At 41.2% G+C, this 25,587-nt stretch overlaps 1 protein-coding gene across 1 annotated transcript in view; it reads left to right on the top strand.

Annotated features, from left to right (window-relative positions):
* LOC115628647 (unconventional myosin heavy chain 6) overlaps nt 1-25,587 on the top strand; it is a 665,426-nt gene that overhangs the window by 188,779 nt on the left and 451,060 nt on the right. Inside the window, exon 6 of the mRNA XM_030524816.1 lies at nt 21,327-21,901. Within this exon, the coding sequence (XP_030380676.1) occupies nt 21,327-21,901 (575 nt within the window). The remainder of the gene's footprint in view (nt 1-21,326; nt 21,902-25,587) is intronic.

Here is a 25,587-nt window from a genome sequence, read left to right as displayed (position 1 = left end):
TTAAAATTTTATCAAATTCGGTCTATTCTAAGAAAAGTTATTAGCGAAACCGGTGGGACTCACACCTCCCCGCAACCAGACAGTCTGATGGAAGCAATGATGACCAGGATGGAATCCATGTTCCAGAGAATGATAGAGAAAATGATGAGCCAAATCACGCAAATAATGGCCACCGTTTGCAAGTCCCTATGCAAACGGGATTAGACATTACCATTTGGAACGCAAACGGCCTGATCAAGAGCAGGCCTGAGGTCGAGCTATACTGCAAGACCAACCAAGCTGACATTATACTCATTTCCGAAACCCACTTCTCCGCCAGGTCTTACTTCACCTTAAGAGGGTATGACCTTATCCCTGCCAACCATCCAAGTGGTTCGGCCCGCGGCGGGGCGGCCATCCTCATCCGCAGCAGCATCAAGTTCGAGACCCTACCGGCCATCCAAGAGGATTGGGTGCAATGCGCCCGAATTTCCGTCAACACCACTCATGGCGACATCACTGTAGGCTCTGCCTACTGCCCTCCAAGGCATAGGGTCAGAGACGAGGATTTCGAAATGCTCCTGGACAGCCTGGGCCCCAAGTTTGTCATAGGAGGGGACTTCAATGCCAAGCACACCTGGTGGGGATCCAGAGTCTGCAATCCAAAAGGCAGAGTGCTGTGCAGGCAGGTTCTGTCCCGCAATCTCAAATGCCATGGGACTGGTGCACCGACCTACTGGCCCACCGATCCTGCAAAAATCCCAGACGTTCTGGACATTGCCATCTCCGGTGGCTTGGATTCTGCAAGGATTCTAGCCAGAGAGGTCGAGGATCTCCTTTCGGACCACAGCGCCATAGCTATTTCCGTGTACGCTTCAGCCATGCTGCGAACCGCCCGTAAAAAGCTGATATACAAAACCTCAGACATCAGCAGATACCATCACTGGCTGAACTCCATGAACCCGAACCCACCACTGGACACTCCCGAAGATATCGAGACTGCCGTCGAGAATCTCACCACGCAAATTAAGGAGGCAGCGGCACGTGCGGCACCAAGGCTCTCAAACCAGCTGAGAGCTACCAGCAGGGACGTCCACTTTTGGAATCCCCAAGTAATCGAGCTGAAGACCGAGAAACGGCGTCTCCGACGAGTATGGTTCCTCTCAAGAAATCCTAGAGACAAGACCGCTCTTAACAGAGCCACAAAGCTTAAGGAGGCTTTGGCAAACCTGAGGAAGGAGGCCCTTGACAGCTTCGTAGGACAGCTTGCGCCTGGTGACCCTTACCACAATTTGTGGAATGTCACCAAGCACATTAAGCGGCCGCTCAAGAGGATTCCGCCCATTAAGAAACCAGACGACTCATGGTGCAGAACAGAGGCGGAGAGGGCCAACGCATTCGCCGAGCACCTGGAGGGAGTCTTCACACCAATTCTTCGATGCTCTCCCTATGACGCAACGGAAACGGCCAGACTCCTGGATGAACCTCTCGCAGACTCTGAGCCGATTCCCCAAGTTACGGAAGAGGAGACTGCCGAGCTAATAGCTGCAATGCATAACAACAAGGCACCAGGCGATGATGGCATCAATGCAATCGCATTAAAACTTCTCCCACCCACAAGCAAGAAACTCATAACGCTCATATTTAACAAATGCTTGCAAATGGGGCACTTTCCATCATCATGGAAACGTGCAGAGATAGTTATGATACCTAAGCCTGGAAAACCTGAAGCTAATCTTGCCTCCTATCGGCCGATCAGCTTACTGCCAGTACTCTCAAAGATACTCGAAAGAGTATTCTTAAATAGAGTATTGCCGATAATGGACGAGGCTGGTCTGATCCCCGATCACCAATTTGGATTTAGGCGCTGCCACGGAACCCCAGAGCAATGCCATCGAGTGGTTCAATATATCTTGGACGCTTTTGAAAACAAGAAATATTGCCTAGCGGTCATGCTGGACGTCAAGCAAGCCTTCGATCGGGTCTGGCACCCTGGACTCCTCCTGAAGATTAAAACCGGCCTGCCCCAGCCCTACTTCAAGTTCTTGAAGTCATTCATGGAAGGCCGAAGGTTCGCCGTTAAATGTGGAGAAGCCCGCTCAGGTCTCAAATATATTCGCGCTGGTGTCCCCCAAGGAAGCGTCCTCGGCCCGCTTATGTACAATGTTTACACGGCCGACCTCCCGGTGCTACTGAGCCCCAACATTATGGTAGCCACATATGCCGACGACACGGCCTTCCTCACCGTAGCAGACACCCCAGCAGAGGCCTCCCAGGTAATGCAAGAGCAACTCCATCTGCTTAACTCGTGGCACAAGAAGTGGAATATCTCTGTTAACAGTGATAAGTCCACCGCCACCACCTTCTCCACCCGCTTCGGCAACTGCCCACCAGTTAGCCTCAATGATACTACAATCCCAGAAGAAGACACTCCCAAATATCTTGGCATCACCCTCGACAGGAGGCTAACGTGGAAACCGCACCTGCAGAAGAAACGCCGCCAGGCAGAAGACCGCATTAAAGCGTTCTACTGGCTGATGGGTAGGAGATCCAAGCTGCCGACGTCATCAAAGCTTCTTGTATACAAGGCGATCATCAGGCCAATCTGGACATACGGTATCCAATTGTGGGGCACCGCCTGTAAAACTAATGTCCGAATTATACAGACATTCGAGAACAAAGCTCTCCGCATCGCCACCAACGCTCATCCTCTGCACGACAACGACACTATTCATGAAGTCCTCAGCTTCCCTTGGGTGAAGGACGAAGTTAAGAAAATCAGCAAGCGGTACATGCAGAGGCTACATGACCACCCCAACAACTTGGCGATGAACTTGCTGGACAACAGCGAACGGACCAGGAGGCTGCTCAGGACCCATCCTCTGGACCTCCCCAGGGACTAGCCGGATACTACAACTACACTCTAAATGCAATAATAAACTGAGAAGTTTATCTTTATCAAATTTAATGATTGTCCATGATGGACAGTTTTAAATAAAATACGAAGAAAAAAAAAAAAAAAAAAATTTGAAGTGGTGCGTAGGGCAAAGATGCAAAGCTCTGCCGATCTCTGAACTCTGCTGAGATGAGAAGATGGATAGTTTTACCTAGTGCCGGCCACCATACTATGATACCATACAGTATTATGAGTCGCACTATCGTCCAAAATAGGCAATTCACCACGTGAGCTGAGAATCCCCATCTGTCCTTTTTGCACGCGTAAAGGGCATTCGTAGCCGCCTTCTCCCGTTCTCTAATGTTATCCTGCCAGATTAATTTCCTATCCACGAAATATTTAGTCTTATTGCCTAAAGTTAAACCCAGACCGTTAGGCCTGGCCTTCCAGAGTGTGCTGTAATTTCTGTTAGGCACTCCAAAGAAAAGAGCCGCCAGATTGTTTCTACGAGCGGTTGTGTCTTTATTAAATTCTAGCCTGCATGGGCAACAGGCAGCCTTCCTCTTTGCCGCTCAAAACTTAACTAAAACTCAATATTTAATATTAACTTTACTATCCTTACAAATACTCCAACATCCTAAACTTAAACTATTGCCGTCCTGCTCCTTTGTGCCGACACCCTCTGAAGTACACCAGGGCATCGTTACAGTCGTAACAGCTGATTTACTGTTAGCAGCCAGAGTAATGGAGATAAAAACACCTTGAGGGGTACCCCTACAAACGATCTTGCGGGTGGTTAGACCCTCCATTTCGGCATTCACCGCCCTGCTAGTGGGCAGTTGGCTGACGAAGTCGATTAGGGGACCTTCGATTTCAAGCTCCGCCATAGATCGAATGATCGAAGAAGGTAAAATGTTGTTGATACAGGTTTAGCACCTCAACAATTTATGTTAACAAATATAAATTTTGAGACTAAACTCGAGCACTTCCGCGCGAGGATTAATAAGTAAGTGGTGGCTTATGCTTATCTAATTGTTTTGTAAAATCGTAATCGTTTTAGCCTTCGTAAAGGTCTGGCAGGAAGGAGTTATTCTGCAAGCAAACTGTGGTGCCTCAAAAGCCTGTCACTATATCTACTTGTGTCCCTTCCAATCTGCTCCTCCACGATGAACAGTTTTAGGTCTCGGTGAAGGGTCGAGCCGCGCACGTAACAGGGGCAGTTAGTTATTTATCGTATTTATCGTAACGGTTTTGCAGAAACTGGATACGCTTATAATTAGATTTTGCTCTAAGTGGCATAGTGCTCCTTCTATTCAGTAGCCATCGCAATTGTTGCATTCTTTGGCCAGCTGGTCTCTGTATTGTCTTATAGAGCTTTATTGAATTGCTGTCTGCTAATAATTCTTAGTTTATCAAGCTCAGAAGTCCACCAGGCTTACGACCTTCCTTGGAGATAGTCGTTGGACAGGCTTTATTAAGTGCATCAGCGCACGTTTTTTTGAATTTTGAGACTAAACTATCCAGGTCCTCCTCAGTAACTGTTTCGGAAACCGGAAGTCTCAATTGGTTCCTTTAGGATAAATATTTTAAATATTTGACGTTGATGTTAATGCTGACTACTGTATTAATGGAGTAATAATACCATTAGCACTTGTTGCCTTACTATGATGCACGTGGATTTGGAGGACCAGCACCATTGGACCTTCCCTCGCTGTCATTCGTGGGCATCGCATCGCATCGTATCGCATCGCATTAGCTCATTAGCGCCCTCGAGGAGCTCGTGCTGATTGCTGCTCTCGCCCAGCTTGCAGATGGCTTCTGTATCGGTCTAGAATACATTAAGCGTTATGTGACCCGAGCCAAAGTTCACCGTTCCTTCGTCATTGTTGAGCTGTTCAAGGCAATTGTTAATCAGCAACGTTACGACCTGCATTGGCCCTTTGTGGGTGGTTTCAGCGCTGATAATTTCCCAGCCCTGCGATTCAAGTTTGGGTTACAGAGCTGAAGGATTTTTAGCACGTCCGCCGGCGCAGCTTCACGTTGCCTTGGAACAACCCTGCATCAGTGCAACGGGGAAGAGGTCCTGGATTTGCCTGGAGTACCACAAGAGTGACCGTGGGGAGCGCTGCATCCACCCATCGCAACTGATGTTTTGGGATCCTCCGATCATCATTATTGCGGTCTATGACCCCAATGTCCCTGCGTCCTTTGGCCACCTCCGCAAATGATTTTGACCATGTCTGCCCATGGGTCTTCTGTGTTTTCGACCTTGCGTTTGGGTCCTCCTCCATTGAACGCTGTCGTTTGGATGGTTGGTTGACCTCGTAGTTGAGTGTGCAACTTCAGCACCCGCCTTGCCCATTCTATGTCCTCACGGAACTTTGCTAATCCGATCTTCCGATCTTTACCGGGTCTGATCGTGATTGATTTTCCGACCTATACTACACCGGTTTCCCCTCCGGTCTCATCTTCGCCGGTCCGTCAATTAGGTTTTTTATTTAAAGTATATATTTGTCCATAATATGTCCCACGAGTTGCGGAAAGGGGATGGATCACCCGGGCAAAGATCCGCGTACTTTGGCAATGCTATATAATCCGGGGGGTCGCCCGGGAATCCGAATGCTCCGTAAGCGACTGGGCTATTTGAGAGGATCCAGATCTCACCCCATTGTCCATGGTAAGATACCATTATGTCATGGTCCCTGGACTTGGCTGGCCACCGTCGACCGACAACTCGCGGAACAATTGTAGTACGATAACCAGCCGGCAGCTAGGTGGTTTCCGGCAACCAACCAAGTGTAGCCTACTGGCTACACTGTGTATAGTTTTGGGGCCAGATCCATGTGCGTACTGACATATTTTTTGAACTTTAGCCAATCAGGGGTTCCACAGAAATCGCTTCCGTCCAAATTTTATCTCAAAACCAATACTCGGTGCCACATAAAATCATTTAGGAGGTATCAAATCTCGTTTGTTTTGCCAGGAGTTTGGGTTAAAAACTGTAGCAAAGACAGTTTTCATAAAAAAAAACTCAGTGAAATATAATCCTTCTAGTTATACTCTGTACATGAAATGTACAAGAGTATATTAGGTTTACGCGAGTTGAAAATGTAACAGGCAGAAGAAGGCGTGTGAATACGCAGAAAATGTGTCTTTTGGAATTTCCCTTCCTCCCCACTCTCCCCCACAATCACTGATATCCCATAACTCACGTAACTCTTGGAATTTTTCATTGAAATTCTAAAAATACATATATAGTGATTTTGAGTCCGTGTGCCAAGTTTCATAATGATAATGATTTAACAGGAAGTTATAGCCATATATGTATATATGACCAAGTAGTGGGCACAACTGCTTTTGTTGTTACTGTTTTGCACACGCACACGATAAACATACGCAAACACACACATACACGCATAATTATTCTTTAAATATCTACAGAGTATTTTAAAGTCGGGACACCCGACTTTAGCTTCTCTACTTGATTTGTATTTAACTTAGTTAATTACAGAGTTTAAACACAATTAACCAGTCACATGTAATCGTCGACCGTCAGCTGTTGCTGACAGCTTAGTGCGTTACAGGATGGGAAGTTTGAAAAAATGAAATCTCTTAAAGTTCCGTGTCACCGACGGATTTGTTTGGAGTCTTAAAGGACTTTCTTTAATTTTTGGCTGTTAGTGTAGAGTTAGGAGAACTGGATAATTACCTGATGAAAGGTCTGCACTTGCTTCTGGACTTATTAGGCTTTCCGAGATTTGTCGCGTCACTGCAAAGTCAATTTCAAATTTCACGTTTACAGAAGTGGCCTGTAGGAAAACAGTTGAGAGTCTGCTTAAAGAGTTGTGCTTAATGCTGCTGTTGATTGATGGATGCCAATTCTACCATGTGCTTTGCCATCAGGGTGATTTGTACCGTAACACCAAAATTCTTGTATATGAAAATTATTTTTATTCGTCAAGGCGCCTCTGAAATCCTACATCCTACATCGATTTTCATATCTCTTAGGAAGTTTTTCAGTTCCAGCTTATGCTGTGAAACACCATTGTGGTTCCAGAATGCGATTGATATCGGAACTATTATTTTCTTGATGCAAGCATCTCTATTAATATATTTTGGTTTCGCACTAGGTCTTGCATAAATGTTCACTAAAATGTCATAAATTCTTCCATCATTTTTTTTAAGGACTTCGTGTATTATTTGTGATCTTGCGAGTATTTGACAGAGTTTGCTCATCTTGCACTGTTAGGGCAGCCGCTGTTGAAGTCTATTGGTCGCATAGAAGTTGAAGCCATTGAGATGAAAATAAGTTTTGTTTGTTAGGGGAGTCTCTGATATGAGCATGGCGTCAATGTCATGTTGATTGATGAACTGCAGGAGATCGCATTTGTGCTGTGAAATGCCATTCGCATTCTAGATAATATTGGCACCATGGTCTGCACAAATTTCAGATGCATTGACATTGGCCATCCAACATAAGCAATAACAACCAGGAATAAGACCCATATTATTATTCTACTCAGCACTTATCCAACAATCAGGTATAGGTCATAGTTCCGTGCACTGCACATATAAAGTTATAAATCAAACTATAAATCGTCCGGCCGATTCGCACAACCGCACTCTGTGTTACAGAGTGGAGCGCCGGAATAAATTCGATGTGTGTTTCATCCGCTATTGATACACTTTTTCTTGTTAGCATCCTTTTTATCTGCCTTACAGGTTGCAGAATCGTGCAGTTCACCGTAAGCCACGCAAACTCTATGCAATTGTTTTTTGTATGGTTAAACTTTAAGCAGTTTTTTGCATTGAACTGGATTATTGCGCACATGTAGTTTTTCTCCTGAAATCTACTTCATAAGCTGCTGTAGTTTAGGCAGCCTATGCAAATTTATGGTAGGCAACAAAAATGAAACTAAAGCGCTCAGCTTGCTGTGCCATTGTGCCATTTGAGGGGCGGAAAATTCTTGTCCCTGACCAGAACGACATCGTCGATGGAAAGTCTAGGCTACGACATTCGCCATTTTGAGCGCTGTTGAAGAAGCGTCAAATATTCATCACGCCAGCGAACCCAAATATCTGCTGGTAGTACGTCACACGCTGCCATCGATCCAGCGGATTAAAGTTGAGCTTCGTCAGATCAGGCAGCACCAAGGAAATGAGCTGGAGTCATGAGATCAAGATCTGGTGGATGTTCTGAAAGGGATAACAATGGGCGAGAATTAATGATTGCCCCAATATGGCATAATATATGCCCCAATATGGGCACATCTCTTCAAATTCGAGCAACGATGGTCCAACGGACCGGTAAAAAAAGATGTTTTGCAGTCTTCACAGCTGGCTCCCATACACCACCGAAGTGAGGTGAACGCAGCGGAATGAAACGCCAATCAATACTGTCAGCAAGGCAAAATTCTTGCACAGCACGCAGATGGTGGCTGGATTCAAATAGACACTTCAGCTCAGCAATCTCGTTCCGTGCGCCAACAAAGTTAGTAGTGCTGTCAGACCATTTAGGAAAGCTCTGGTTGGTAAATCGTTCACCAACTCCAAATGCACTGCATTGGTGGCGAAGCAAATGAAAATGCAAATATAGAATTTTATTGGTCCTTATTGCAGACCTCGCTTTTGTAGGAAAACGGCCCACAAAAATCCACACTCAGAATGTAGATTACGGACATGGTAGTGCATAATAACCGAAGAGTAGACATTTGAATTGAGCGCATTAACCATGACAGATGCAGTCCACCGATAGTCCAGGAATTCGAACACGATGTAGGAACTTGTATACATATCCAAGAACGCGCTGTACCTTTCCAAATGTATTGAAATATTTGCATTGCTCTGCAGTGTCTTCGCGCAGTGTGGTGTTTACAAGCACTTTGGAGCGCTGCTTAGGCAGCGACGAGACGGAATGGCAAGATTCTAACCAATAGGATTTGCCTTTCGTCAGAAATGCGGGACCATGGAGCCAAAAGTTCGACTGGACTAATTCGCGGGGTAATGGCTCGCTGCGTATCCAAGATAATGCTACTGCAGAATCAGACCAACAATAAAATTTGCAGTCGAATAATTGATGGATTGATGGAGCACCACTTCCATAGCTTGAAATTAGCCGTGGCAAGCAACCCTTTGGTTTGTCTCATAATTTATATAACTTCGTTTGTAGAAGCACCACCAGTTACTAAATCATATACATAGAAATCACGACGCAATATATCTGAGCCAATAGGAAATAGCTCATGATCATCTTCAGCCAGCTAATGCATATTGCGAACGGAAAGAAACGACGCAGGCTCTGTACCGTAAGTTATCAGTATCAAGTCGGAAGACTTAAATATCCATTTTCAGGCGAATCACGCCATAGAATGCATTGGAAATAGCTGTCCGGAATTGATACTCACACGCAGCGGTACATCTTGCAGATGTCTCCTGGTAAAGCGATAGGAGAAGTGCATAATCGAACAAGCGTGTTTGCGAGCTTTGACTGAATGGAAGGACTAGCGATCAATATGTCATTTAAATAATGACCAGAGAATGTGAATTCTGTCCTCCTTCAGAAGGCAAGATTATAATTCGACGATAGGCTTGCGTATGAGAATCGCCAAGCAGATCTGTGCCGAGCCTTTCTGGCAGTCAGATGGAATACTCGCCAGTAGGCAGGCGCCTGAAATTAGCTTTAAAATGCTCCTCGCAGTCGAACTCTTCCCTTGTAAATTTTACAGCCTGATCGACACCACTTTCGAGTTCGCAAAAAGAACGAACCATCTCCTCAATTCGTGTATCGAAATCCTCTCTAGACGGAAAAAAACTGATTTCTGGCGCTTTGAGCCACCTCCAGTAACTATCCAGCCAAAACGAGTATTTTGCAGAAGTGGCAGGCCATCAGCCAGTTTAATCTGGCGTGCGTAGGTAGAATAAATGGGCACCGATGAGCATATCGATTTGCTGCGGCTTGAAGAACGCCGGATCAGCTAAGCGGGCATTGCTTGATATAATCCAATGAGATATATCAACCGTGAAACTTGGTTGGTTCTCAGTAATGGAAGAAGAGACCAAAGCCGTGATATTTGCAGCATAGTCAGTAACGCGACTCGCGTAGTTATATTGTGCATCAGTGATCCGAAATCGAGCAGTGCACGGCAGGGTACCCAAGTCCCAGCGCGATTTTTAATGCTAATGGCAGCGGTGGCCTGGACCACAACATCTGAGCTGAGATTTTGGGTGTGCAAAGAGGCAAGCGATTATGAAACGACGGATGTAGAAACGAAGACAGCCACGACTGTAAGTCAGAAGTGGACGATTGCTCAGACATAAAATTACTAAAATGCAATAAACTATGATGCTTGCTACCACAAGGTATACACGATCCACAATTGCAAGTTCTTATTATGTGGCCTTTTCTAATGCAATTTATGCCCAGAGAGAGGCGTTTTGCTTCCTTTAAGCGAAATACAGGTGGCAAATGAACAGAAACTGGGCAACTGTATATCTCATGTGCAGTATTGTCACAAAACAGACAACCATTTGCGGATTGCGGGTTTGTGGCGACAAACGCCCGTTTGATGTTAGCGTTTTTGTTCTTTCCCACCTGATAGCTATCCAAGAACGTCAGCATTACCTTTGGCCAAAATTGTGTGAACGACGATGTTGCCAGCTATATCTTGCATATTGCCCAAGCTGAAAAGTGCACGCATATTTGCGTTGACTTTGTCGCACAACTCTCTCTCAGCTTGCTTGTAGTCTCACCCCTTTTGATGCCCAAAATCTCGAAGATTTGTGCCTGGAAAATAAGACGCTTAAACGCTTATATTAAATCGCCTGTCAAGTAGTTCGAACGCCACTGTGTAATTTGCACCACTTATCTCAAGTGCACGAATAGTATCGAACGCAGCTCCTCTTAAACTTACCCGCAAATGCTGCAACTTTTCCATATCGGTGAGATCGGCATCCTTCGCGATCACCGAAGTGAATATCGAAGCAAAATGTGCATATTCCGTATATCCACCACTGAAAGTAAGCAGATTAAGCTCGGGCAAACGAGACCGGCTTACGACTATAGTGGACTGTTTATCCTGCTGAAGCGTCGAACACGGCGGCGCGCTAGATTGCATCCGTTGAAATTGAATTTAGCAGGCGTCACACCAAGCACACCAGCAGCTCAACAAAGTTGAAGCGCAAGCTGCTGCCAATCTCGTCATAGTCCAGCTCCTCTAATTTGTCATGTACAGCATGAAAGGAGGCCTGGATACCGTACAGCATTTCCACACGTTTTCTCAGCTCACTTTCTGAAATATTGTCAAATTCACAATCATTTATTTAATTTTGAATAGAAAGCGCTTTTAAAAGTCAACATTAATGTTCACAGCCTGCACACTACGTAAGCAGTAGCTGATGAGACAGCTTGGTTGGCGGGCATTTGACGGAAGCTCTCAGACATTCTAAACGCGAGGGAACACGAAAATCGGAGCAGAGATAAATTACGCGCACGAATAACTGTTTTATCTGCTGATGTTCGTTGCCCTGAAAAAGTCGCTTCACACGGCTGCTTTATTTGCATGTAGGTAACAAACACCGAATACGATTTTGTATGCTTTGCGCGATTTACAAAGTTTATGCTGGTAGACGATACGATATCGAAAGGACGGACTGCGGAGCTACCGACAATGACTAACTTATATGCGAAGGCTGCGCAACAGCCTATGCAAATTTATGGTAGGCAAACAAATGAAAGTAAAGCGCTCAGCTTGCTGTGCAAAGTAAGTCACAAGAAAACGAGCACTTTGTGTTGAGTTCTTTACGTTACTTATTGACTATGATGTGCTGCCGGTTTTGGCGTTTTTTGGCCACATGATAATTATCGTAATTATTGGAATTTTGAACTCAAATTTGGCAGTTACATTCTGTTTATAATTATGTGTACGTGTAACAATTTAACGATACGTTTCTCATGAAGAAAGTTATAGCAATAAATATACAAGGGTGGCACAGAGAATTCCGGTCGTTTCGGCTACAGTTGTTTTTGAAAACTCCCAACAAATTTGTCGGTGCCACAGAACTTCGAAATTTACATTTTTATACTCTGTACATGAAATGTACAAGAGTATATTAGGTTTGCGGGAAGTGAAAAATGTAACAGGCAGAAAGAGGCGTGGCAGACCCCACAAAGTATATATATTCTTGATCAGCATGACAAGACGAGTCGATCTAGCCCTGTCTGTCTGTCTGTCTGTCTGTCTGTCCGTCTGTCAGTCTGTCCGTCTGTTCGTCCGTATAAACACCTGGATCTCAGAGACTATAAGAGCTAGAGACACCAAATTTTGCACAAAGATGCCTTATGTGTGTACGCTATACGAGTTTGTTTTATTTTTTTTTATTTTTCCCCCCACTTCCCCCTATGGGGGTTTTTCCGTAACGCCGTTCGTATAATCGCCTATATCTCGGAGACTATAAGACCTAGGGATATCAAATTTAAAGTCCAAGATGCCTTATGTGAATACGCAGAAAATGTGTTTTTTTTTTGGAATTTCCCTCCCTCCCCCCTCTCCTCCTCAAATCGTGATTTTATTATGTGTCCGTATGCCAAGTTCCATCATGATAGACCGATTTAACAAGAAGTTATAGCCATAAATATATTTGGTGCTGCAGCGCTGCCCGCGGCTGTTGTTGATGTTGCTGTTTGGTTGACTGGTAACATGTTTACACAGACACGAATAGATGCGCATAGGCATTCATACACTCACACAGACGCAATTGCTATGTAAATGTGCAATTATACACCCTTTACGTGAGTTCGAATACCGAAAGAGGTAAAATCGATCCAAATTTTTTTTAAATTTTTGTAATTATAGCCTGTACCCAAAGGGTGAAAGGCTATACTAGTTTACTAGTTTTGTGCGAATGTATGTAACACACAGAAGGAGGCGTGGCAGACCCCACAAAGTATATATATTATTGATCAGGATGACAAGAAAGTCGATATAGCCATGTCCGTCCGTCCGTCCGTCTGTATGAGCGCAAGGATCTCAGAAGGTACAAGAGCTAGAATAACCAAACTCGGTATCCAAAATCCCCTAAGCCCTAGGCAGGTCAAGTTTATTTTTGTATTCTGATACACCCCCCCCCCACTCCCCCACAATTCGTGTTTTTTTTTATAACTTCCGTAATTATTAGAATTTTGAAATCAGTTTTAGTAGTTACGTCCAGTTCGTGCTTATGTGTCCGTATGCGAAGTTTCATCATGATAGGTCAATTCTGAAGAAAGTTATAGCCATAAATAAAATCGCTGATCATGCTCTGCTTACAGCGCTGCCCGCATCTGTTCTTGTTGTTGCTGCATTGGTTCAACTTTGTGCTGCATACATACACGCATATAAATACACATAGACACGTGATGTAAATGTAAAACTGTACATAAACATGTCTTCTATGTATGTATTAAATAAATTTTCTTAATTGAATTAATAAATTAATTTAATTTTTTTTAAATAATTTTTTTTTTTTATTTTTTTTAAATTTTTTTTTTTTTAATTTTTCTTTTTTGTGGAGAGTACAGGCTATTTTACTGTCGTGCTTGCTCGACTGTAGCGTTCTATCTTGTTTTTATACTCTGTACATGAAATGTACCTAAGTACATTAGGTTTGCGGGAGCTGAAAAATGTAACAGGCAGAAGGAGGCGTGGCAGACCCCACAAAGTATATATATTCTTGATCAGCATGACGAGACGAGTCGATCTAGCCCTGTCTGTCTGTCTGTCCGTCTGTCTGCCTGCCCGTCCGTATGAACACCTGGATCTCAGAGACTATAAGAGATTGAGACACCAAATTTTGCACAAAGATGCCTTATGTGTGTATTCTATACGAGTTTGTTTTATTTTTTTGATTTCCCCCCCACTTCCAGCCTATGAGGGTTTTCCCGATTTTCCATTCGTATAATCGCCTATATCTCGGAGACTATAAGACCTAGGAACACCCAGGTGCCTTATGTGAATACGCAGAAAATGTGTATTTTGGAATTTCCCTCCCTCCCCCCCTCTCCTCCTCAAATCGTGATTTTATTATGTGTCCGTATGCCAAGTTCCATCATGATAGACCGATTTAACAAGAAGTTATAGCCATAAATATATTTGCTGCTGCAGCGCTGCTCAAGCGCTGCCCGCGGCTGTTGTTGATGTTGCTGTTTGGTTGACTGCACACATGTTTACACAGGCACGAATAGATGCGCATAGGCATACATACACTCACACAGACGCAATTGCTATGTAAATGTGCAATTATAAACCCTTTTCGTGAGTTCGAATACCGAGAGAGGTAAAATCGATCAAATTTTTTTTAAATTTTTGTAATTATAGCCTGTACCCAAAGGGTGAAAGGCTTTAGTTTACTAGTTTTGTGCGAATGTATGTAACACACAGAAGGAGGCGTGGCAGACCCCACAAAGTATATATATTATTGATCAGGATGACAAGAAAGTCGATATAGCCATGTCCGTCCGTCCGTCCGTCTGTATGAGCGCAAGGATCTCAGAAGGTACAAGAGCTAGAATAACCAAACTCGGTATCCAAAATCCCCTAAGCCCTAGGCAGGTCAAGTTTATTTTTGTATTCTGATACACCCCCCCCCCCCCCACTCCCCCACAATTCGTGTTTGTTTTTATAACTTCCGTAATTATTAGAATTTTGAAATCAGTTTTAGTAGTTACGTCCAGTTCGTGCTTATGTGTCCGTATGCGAAGTTTCATCATGATAGGTCAATTCTGAAGAAAGTTATAGCCATAAATAAAATCGCTGATCATGCTCTGCTTACAGCGCTGCCCGCATCTGTTCTTGTTGTTGCTGCATTGGTTCAACTTTGTGCTGCATACATACACGCATATAAATACACATAGACACGTGATGTAAATGTAAAACTGTACATAAACATGTCTTCTATGTATGTATTAAATAAATTTTCTTAATTGAATTAATAAATTAATTTAATTTTTTTTAAATAATTTTTTTTTTATTTTTTTTTAATTTTTTTTTTTTTAATTTTTCTTTTTTGTGGAGAGTACAGGCTATTTTACTGTCGTGCTTGCTCGACTGTAGCGTTCTATCTTGTTTTTATACTCTGTACATGAAATGTACCTAAGTACATTAGGTTTGCGGGAGCTGAAAAATGTAACAGGCAGAAGGAGGCGTGGCAGACCCCACAAAGTATATATATTCTTGATCAGCATGACGAGACGAGTCGATCTAGCCCTGTCTGTCTGTCTGTCCGTCTGTCTGCCTGCCCGTCCGTATGAACACCTGGATCTCAGAGACTATAAGAGATTGAGACACCAAATTTTGCACAAAGATGCCTTATGTGTGTATTCTATACGAGTTTGTTTTATTTTTTTGATTTCCCCCCCACTTCCCGCCTATGAGGGTTTTCCCGATTTTCCATTCGTATAATCGCCTATATCTCGGAGACTATAAGACCTAGGAACACCCAGGTGCCTTATGTGAATACGCAGAAAATGTGTATTTTGGAATTTCCCTCCCTCCCCCCTCTCCTCCTCAAATCGTGATTTTATTATGTGTCCGTATGCCAAGTTCCATCATGATAGACCGATTTAACAAGAAGTTATAGCCATACATATATTTGCTGCTGCAGCGCTGCTCAAGCGCTGCCCGCGGCTGTTGTTGATGTTGCTGTTTGGTTGACTGCACACATGTTTACACAGGCACGAATAGATGCGCATAGGCATACATACACTCACACAGACGCAATTGCTATGTAAATGTGCAATTATAAACCCTTTTCGTGAGTTCGAATACCGAAAGAGGTAAAATCGATCAAATTTTTTTTTGTATTTTCTAAACATATGTACAGAGTATTTCAAAGTCGGGACACCCGACTTTAGCTTTTTTACTTGTTTTAACATCATTTCGATTTTTTCGCAATTACGGGGTTTGCTTCCATAAATTCGACTAAAATTGCATCCTGTTGTCTATGTTTTGCAAAAAGCATTTGAAATTGAATTCAGAATTTACAACAAGAAAAGAATGCTAAAGTCGAGCAAGCTCAACTCTTAAATATCCTGTACCTCCCACAAAAAAAGGAAAAATTGAAAAAAAAAAATTTTTAATAATTAAAAAAAAGTATATTAATTAAATTAAAGACATGTTCATGTACAGTTTCAACAGCATACATTTACATCAGAATCGTGTCTTTGCGTGTTTATATGCGTGTATGTATGAAGCACAAAGTTGAACCCAAGCAGCAGCAACAACAACAGCTGCGGGCAGCGCTGCTGGCAGCGGTACAAGCAGAGCATGGGCAGCGATTTATGGCTATAACTTTCATCAGAATTGACCCATGATGAAACTTGGCATGCAGACACATAATCACTAACGGGATGTAGCTACGTAATTTTAGTTGGAAATTCCAAGAAACACGAACTGCTGGTAGTGGGGGGGGGGGGGGGGTGGTGTATCAGAATAAAAAAATAAACTTGATCTGCTTAGGGCTAAGAGGAACCTGGATACCAAGTTTGGTAATTCTAGCTCTTGTACCTTCTGAGATCCTTGCGCTCATACAGACGGACGGACAGACGAACAGACGGACGGACATGTCTCGATCGATTTCTCTCGTCATGCTGATTCAGAATATATATATTTTATGGGGTCGGAGATGCTTCCTTCTGCATGTTACATACTTTGCACAAACCTAATATACCCTTTTTACCCTACGGGTACAGGGTATAAAACAAGAGAGAACGCTACAGTCGAGCAAGCCCGACAGTGTAATACCCTGTACCCAGGTAAACTTCCGTCACTGAGTTATATGCGCCCAAAGCAGCAGCAAAAAGAGGAAGAAGAAGAGCGAACTTGTTGCTGCAGTTTGTGGGGGTTGTACTGGCGAGAATTTGTTTCGCTAATAACTTTTCTTAGAATCGACAGAATTGAATAAAATTTTAAACAACAGTAGATATTTATTTATAAATTATGTGTGCAAAGTTTGGTTTAGGTAGCATTTGAAATGTGGACGCTATTGACGAAATTCTGCAGCGGGGGAAGGGGGGAAAATTAAAAAAAAAAAAAAATAAACTCGTCCTTACTCGGATCTAGGAGAATCTGGATGCCAACTTTGGTTATTCTAGCTTTTATAGTTTCTGAGATCCTCGCGTTCATCCAGACGGACAGACGGACAGACGGACAGACGGACGGACAGACGGACAGACGGACGGACATGTCTAGATCGATTTCTCTCGTCATGCTGATCAAGAATATATATACTTTATGGGGTCGGAGATGCTTCCTTCTGTATGTTACATACTTTGCACAAACCTAATATACCCTTTTTACCCTACGGGTACAGGGTATAAAAATAGACGCAATTCCAGCAATTGTTGTTGTTGCTGCTTTGATTCAACTTTGTGCTGCATACATATACACATAAGCACGCAGAGTTACTATTTTGATGTAAATTTATTCTGAAATTGTACATAAACACTTATATATGTGTGCATGTGTTGAATAGTTTATTATACCCTGTACCCGTAGGGTAAAAAGGGTATATTAGGTTTGTGCAAAGTATGTAACATACAGAAGGAAGCATCTCCGACCCCATAAAGTATATATATTCTTGATCAGCATGACGAGAGAAATCGATCTAGACATGTCCGTCCGTCTGTCCGTCTGTCCGTCTGGATGAACGCGAGGATCTCAGAAACTATAAAAGCTAGAATAACCAAAGTTGGCATCCAGATTCTCCTAGATCCGAGTAAGGATGAGTTTATTTTTTTTTTTTTTAATTTCCCCCCCCCCTTCCCCCGCTACAGAATTTCGTCAATAGCGTCCACATTTCAAATGCTACCTAAACCAAACTTTGCACACATCATTTATAAATAAATATCTACTGTTGTTTAAAATTTTATTCAATTCTGTCGATTCTAAGAAAAGTTATTAGCGAAACAAATTCTCGCCAGTACAACCCCCACAAACTGCAGCAACAAGTTCGCTCTTCTTCTTCCTCTTTTTGCTGCTGCTTTGGGCGCATATAACTCAGTGACGGAAGTTTAACTGGGTACAGGGTATTACACTGTCGGGCTTGCTCGACTGTAGCGTTCTCTCTTGTTTTTAATTTAATTATTTAATTAAATTAATTACAATTTTAAAATTAATTTTTTTTTGTAGCATTTTTTTCTTGTCCGTAATCGGCTTATTTTCAGATTGGAAACCTTTTTTTTAAGTGTGTCGGAAATTTCGATGTTTTATACAATAGCCTTGATTCCCTTAATGACAACTTACCCTTGGCGCTTTTAAGCTGATGTGTATAGTAATGCGCATTTGTGGTGTTTCAAGTGTGTGTACTCTCTTCGGTGTAGATATAAACATTCATCTCAAGTCTTCCCCTTTTTTTTTTTTGATTTTCTAATGAGTACTGCCCGCAACTATTGTTCTTGTTACTGCTTTGCACAGGGACACGAGACTTACACAAACACACATACACGCATAATTATTCTACACATACAAGTATGTACAGGGTATTTCAAAGTCAGGACGCCCGACTTTAGCTTCTCTACTTGTTTTATTTTCTTTTATTATTCCACACATACGGAGTATTTTAAAGTCGGGATACCCGACCTTAGCTTCTTCACTTTTTATACCGTGTAGGGTAAAAAGGGTATATTAGGTTTTTCAAAGTATGTAACAGGCAAAAAGAGAGAAATCGATCTAGACCTTTCCCTTCTTCTGTCTATCCGTCTGTCCTTCTGGATCAACGCAAGGATCTCAAAATCTATGAAAGCTGGAATAACTAAAATTGGTATCCAAATCCTCCTAGAAAGGACGAATTTTTTTTATTGTTTTGATTTTTCCCTACTATTCCCCACTACAGAATTTCGTCAATACCGCCCAAAGCTATACAAACCCAACTGTCACAAGCAATATCTATAAAATTATCTACTTGTGTTTTAAATGAAATTTAAAACCATTAATTGTAAAACAAGAAAGGAATGCTAAAGTCGAGCAGGCTCAACTCTTAAATACACAGGGTATTTAACCACCCCACAAAAAAGTAATTAAATTAATTAATTAATTAATTTAATTAAATTAATTAACTAAATTGATTCAATTAATTAACTAAATTAAATACAAAATATTCCATGCATGCATACATACATTTACATTTACATCAGAATCGTGCCTTATGCGTGTTTGTGTACTTGTACATATGTATGCATGTGTGCATTGGGCCTGGTTGTATGGCTATAACTTTCTTTCCGATCATTCTATCATAATGAAACTTGGTATACAAATATATAATCACTTACCTAATGTGACTACCCAATTTTAGTTCGAAATTCCAAGAATTACGGGAGTTATAGAAATCGTATATAGGGGGGGAGTGGGGCTCAGGAGAATCTGTATACCAAGTTTGGTTATTCTAGCTCTTATACTTTCGGAGATCCTTGCGTTTATACAGACAGACAGACGGACAGACTGACATGGCTATATCGACTCGGCTAGTCATGCTAATCAAGAATATATATACTTTGTGGAGTCTACCAAGCCTCCTTCTGTGTGTTCCATGTGCACTCGCACAAAACTAATATACCCTTGTACCCTTTGGGTAAAGGGTATAAAAAGTTATTAGAGAAAAAAGTTTACTTCAGTACTATGCCAACAAGCTGCAGCATCTGGATTTCGTCAATACTGTCCAAAATTTCTAAAGCTACATAAGCCAAACTTGGCAAGTGGACTTACCTTATGCCAAGGTAACAATTTTATTTTTTATTTGGGATTTCCTAGCCTTCTCTCCCACTATAGAATTGCGTCAATACTGTCTACATTTCGAAAGCTACACAAACCAAACAAAAAATTTTAAATTTCATCTAAATCGGTTAATTTTATGAAAAGTTATCAGCGAATCCATTTCATTCTAGTACGCCATCAAGCTGTAGCATTAAGTTCGCTCTTTTTATACTCTACATGAAATGTACAAGAGTATATTAGGTTTGCGGGAGCTGAAAAATGTAACAGGCAGAAGGAGGCGTGGCAGACCCCACAAAGTATATATATTCTTGATCAGCGTGACAAGACGAGTCGATCTAGCCCTATCTGTCTGTCTGTCCGTCTGTCCGTCCGTATGAACACCTGGATCTCAGAGACTATAAGAGATAGAGACACCAAATTTTGCACGAAGATGCGTTATGTGTGTATTCTATACGAGTTTGTTTTATTTTTTTGATTTTCCCCCCCACTTCCCCCCTATGGGGGTTTTCCCGATTTTCCATTCGTATAATCGCCTATATCTCGAAGACCATAAGACCTAAGAACACAAAATTTTAGTCCAAGGTGCCTTGTGTGAATACGCAGAAAATGTATATTTTGGAATTTCCCTCCCTCCCCCCTCTCCCCCGCAAATGCTATTTTCTCTAATTCCCGTAATTCTTGGAATTTCGAACTAATTTTTTGCAAATACCCCCAGTTAGTAATTATGTGTCCGTATGCCAAGTTTCATTATGATAAACCGATTTAACAAGAAGTTATAGCCATAAATATATTTGCTGCTGCAGCGCTGCTCAAGCGCTGCCCGCGGGTGTTGTTGATGTTGCTGTTTGGTTGACTGCGAAAATGCTTACACAGACACGAACAGATGCGCATAGGCATACATACACTCACACAGACGCAATTGCTATGTAAATGTGCAATTATACGCCCTTTACGTGAGTTCGAATACCGAGAGAGGTAAAATCGATCCAATTTTTTTTATTCTTGTTTTATTTTTTTTTATTTTCTATGATTATTGTAAACATATGTACAGAGTATTTCAAAGTCGGGACACCCGCTTTTTTACTTGTTCTTCTTTTTGCTTGTGCTAGAGCTGCATAAAACTCAGTGCTGGAAGTTTGTATGGGTACAGTGTATTTCACTGTCGGGCTCGCTCAACTGTAGCGTTCCCTCTTGTTTTAATTTGTATAAATATTTTACACATATAGTATTTCAAAGTGAGGACACCCGACTTTATCTATTTCACTTCTTTGGACTCCTAATAGTGGATGGTTGCAAAGAACTATCAATATTTAAGAATTCGACGAGTACATTTCTTTTTTTGTAATCCTGCATAATCTTATGCGATCAAAAATATGTAGGGTCACAAATTGTTGAAAAAGCTTTTTAACTAAACATGTATCTGAAATGGCACACACAAAGAAATTAAAATGTTAGCAGTCGTTTTACTAGCTAGTCTTCTTAATTACAGAAACAAAAACCTGTTAAATCTCTCAAAAGTAAACTGTCTCTTGGCATTGCCAATCAAAATCTTATCCAGCTGCCCAGGCTCTGGGCCCTTTTACGGGTTAGTGGCCCTTTGGTAATGACCTGTTTTGGCTAACCGAATCTACAAATCTCTTAATTGCTAGAAATGAATTCTACTTAAACTTTTTATTGTAAATATTATTAATTTGAGTTTTTTCTCTTAGGAAATGCGAAGACCGTTCGAAATGACAACAGTTCCCGGTTCGGAAAATTTATGCAAGTGTGCTTCGACGATAAAAATTCTATCAAAGGATGTGTAATTCAAGACTATTTACTTGAGCAATCTCGGATTACATTCCAAAGTCTTGGAGAGCGAAATTACCACGTTATGTATCAATTAGTAGCTCAAGGACAACGTAATAACAATGTCGCTGAAATGTTACATTTAAAACCACCAGAGTTTTATAAATATTTAAATGCTTCAGATAATTTAAACATTGATCTTGACGTGGAAGCCAAAAAGTTTGAGGCTCTTACAATGGCACTTACTGTTCTACAAATTCCTCAAATTTTTATTGATGGTGTTTTTAAAATTCTTAGTTCCATATTATGGCTAGGAAATATTGAATTTATGGATATTGACGGAGAAGGTTGCGACTTAACTGACACTGACAATGAAGTAAATGAGACATTATCGAAGTTGTTGGGACTGAAAGCTGGCGATTTACTTAAAGTTCTACTTCACCGCCAGATTAATGTTCGAGGAAATATAGTTGAAATACCATTGAAAATACAAGAGGTAAGATTCGAGAAAATTAAATTAAGCTTAAATTAACTTTATACGTAAATTTTTTACATTAATGCCATGGGCGTACGCAGGGGGGCCAATGAAAAAAAAAGGCATACTTGGTTTTTAAAGCCTGTACCCAAAGGGTAAAAGGCTATACCAGTTTTGTGCGAATGTATGTAACACACAGAAGGAGGCGTGGCGGACTCCACAAAGTACATATATTTTTAATCAGGATGACAAGACGGGTCGATTTACCAATGTCCGTATATCCATATGTCCGTCTGTCTGTCTGTCCGTCTGACTGTCCGTCTGTCTGTATGAACGCAAGGATCTCAGAAAGTGTAAGGTCTAGAATAACTAAGTCCGAGAATGTATTCACCCGCAATTTGTGATTTTCTATAACTCCCGTAGGTCCTTATTAATTTCAAACTCAAATTTGGTTCCATCATCGAGTTAGTGATTATGTCCGGTTGCCAAGTGTAATTATGATAGGTCAATATAAAGAAAGTGTGTAGTTATAGGCTTTTCTATAACTAATAATAGGCAAGAATTAATATTCAACTGCGTAAAATTGTTCGAATTAAAAATGCTATTTATTTACAAATGTTGGGTTGCGATTCAAATAGTACAAGTTCAGTATAAAGCGACGAAAACAAATTTATGTATATGTTAATTGCCGAAATGCAATTCAATTTGTTAAACAATTGCCGAAGTGCAATGTTAATGTAAAAATTGGTCTAGTAGGCGGAAAACTAGGGGTTGTCGTATCGACACAAGCGAAGAACGAACGATGCGATTTGACTGTTGGTTAACAAGCAAAAAGATTCGGCCGCTGCATCAGTGCAGTGCCTTAGGCAAAATTATAGCAAATTAAGAACAATGCGTAAAGGAAAAATAGGAATTTGAGCGACAAAGCAAATAATGAGTTGAGATTACGTTAAATGGCTCAACTTGCTGCATAGAGCACTGAGTGATTTAAACAAATGTATTTATGATGAATTGTTGCCTATTGGCTGTGGCGACTGCATAACCAAACAGAAAGTTATAGCCATAAATATAATATCTGCCCAAGCTCTGCCCGCAGCTGTTGTTGCTTTGATTTATTACTGTACTGTTGATATCGTACATAAACACTTATGTATGTATGCATGTGTTGAATATTTTATATTTAATTTAGTTAATTAAATTCATTAAATTTGTATACCCTATACCCTATATATTAGGTTTGTGCAAAGTATGTAACATGCAGAATGAAGCTTCTCCGATCCCATAAAGTATATATAGTTGCATTCTTGATCACCATGGTCTCTCCGTCCGTCTCTCAGTCCGTCTGTCTGTCCGTCCGTCTGTCTGTCTGGATGAACGCCTGGATTTCGGAAACGACTTGGTATGTAAACGCTCCTATCCTATTTTTTTTATTTTCCCTCCCCTCTCCCCGATAAAATATTTCGTCAGTACTGTCCACAAAAGCTACATAAACACAAATAATTTATACACAAATATCTACTACTTTGTAATTTTATCCAAATCGGTCAATTCTAAGTAAAGTTATTAGCGATCAAATTTCACTCCAGGTCTACGCCAACAAGCTGCAGCATCAAGTTCGCTCTTCTTCTTATTGCTAGTAGTTTTTCTGGATACAGGGTATTCCACTTGCAATCCAACGGTTTGTTGGCAGCCACACAGATTGGCCAGAACAATTTACCAGAAACTACGAAAATTGATGCTCCCATATAGCGAAATGTAGCAGACGTCGCAAATGATATTATAAGAGGTATAGATGCTTTCGATCAAAAGGGACGTGATTAATGGATTTTGTTATTGGTGCTTGAGAAACTTGATGCTGACACGCGGTGGAGAAGAAGTCACCCACTTTTGAGGAATTCTTTACGTTTTTTGAATTTTCGCTGCGAAGAGTTGGAGCTGAGCATCCGAGAACTATCAGCTGGTGTGAAAGTCATATGTATCGGAACGTTGCGTTCATTCTCTTGATTGGGCACGTTCTCAATCACATTCACGCTTATTGGTTACGGGTATGCCATCAGTAAAGGCTGGTATCACAACGGAAAGTACATCACTTCATACCAATTTCCGTATAGCCAATCAACTCTTGATCGTCAATGCACACGTCATAGCGAAAACCACTTCACCATTGGAAAGGCAATAGACGCGTCGGCACTTCAGAGTTTCGATAAAGTGCAACTGGCTGACTCGCACTTCACTAGAAAGTGTACATACCATTGGGTAGCGATTATGTTTGGTCTACTCTAACATACTCTAAGATAATTTTTCAAAGGCTATGGTTTCTTAGGCATACGCTGCAGTAGTTTACAGCAAAATAATACACGAAGAATATTCCATTTTTACATCCATATTGGCACCGAAAACAAGGGTGGCACTACTAAAGCAGCAGTCTTTGCCACGCCTGGAACTTTGCGCTGCACTTCTAAATCAGCTAATACCCTCAATTATGGCTTCCTGGTTATCATATGCACCATATCAACTCCTATGTAACTGTGCAATTATATAACCTGAGTTACCTGAGTTCGAGTACCATTGGAGGTAAAATTGATTAAATTTGTTTACCTGTAGGTTAAAAAGAATATATTACGCTTGTGCAAATTATGTACCAGGCAGAAAGACACATATTCTGTATCAGCATGGCGAGAGAAATCGATCTGGACATGTTCGTCCGTCTGGATGAACGCAAGGATCTTGGTATCCAGATTCTCCTAGGTCCGAGAAAGGACGAGTTTATTTTATTTTTTGGATTTTCCCTCCCATCTCCCCTCTACAGAATTTCGTCAATACTTTCCGCATTTCAAAAACTATATAAACCAAACAGCATATGTTATTTATGTATATAAAACTAGCAGGTCTTGGCGGTCTTTGCTGGCTCAGTATTTGTGCTTACATTTATACGTTTATCTCTATATATATAATAATAAATAATAAAACAGTTTGTCCTGACTGACTGATCAACGTACAGCCCAAACGGTAAAAGCTAGGAAGCTGAAATTTGGACTTAAGTATCCTTTCATAGTGTAGGAGCCTACTAAGAAGGGATTTTGCAAAATTCGAGCTCCTAAGGGGGGAAATCGAGCTCCAAAGTTTGTATGAAAAATCTACAATTTTCATCTGTTTATCTTTAAACTTAGTTTGTTTACTCTCAGAAAAATTCCAAGAAAAACTGTATACATGGTTTTTTGAATTGAGCTTGAATTATTGGGGTTTTAATATTTATTCACCTTTTCAAATGAAAAGTTTGTGTTATATATTTTTTCCGATCGATTTCAAATTTGGGGACTGTAATCTACGTAAATAAATCTATAACTTTGCGTTCAAGGATTTTCAAAATATGCATTCTACAAATGCAGGCAGAACAAACAATACAAAATATCAAACAGTTGGGGACAACTAAGTATACATACACACACACACACACACACACACACATACAAGCTGCTGTCGTGTAGTTGCGTGCAAACGATTGAAATAGCCAAAGCAAAATGTGAGACACTAATGTGTGAATGTACACACATACATAAATATGTACACATCTATGTACATGTACACATCTATGTATGTATGTTCATTCGTCTTGCACTGACAGAGGAAGAAATGTTAATTAATTAAAAATTATTTAACATTTTTAAAAGTAATTTTTTCTTTGTTTAGTACATTTGGCATTGGGG

The sequence above is a fragment of the Scaptodrosophila lebanonensis genome, unplaced genomic scaffold (genome assembly GCF_003285725.1).
Source record: "Scaptodrosophila lebanonensis strain 11010-0011.00,11010-0021.00 unplaced genomic scaffold, SlebRS2 tig00000122-arrow-arrow-pilon, whole genome shotgun sequence".
NCBI classification, from domain to species: Eukaryota; Metazoa; Arthropoda; class Insecta; order Diptera; family Drosophilidae; genus Scaptodrosophila; species Scaptodrosophila lebanonensis.
The sequence above is the reverse complement of the archived record's forward strand: the minus strand, read 5'-3'. Positions and strand labels throughout refer to the sequence as shown.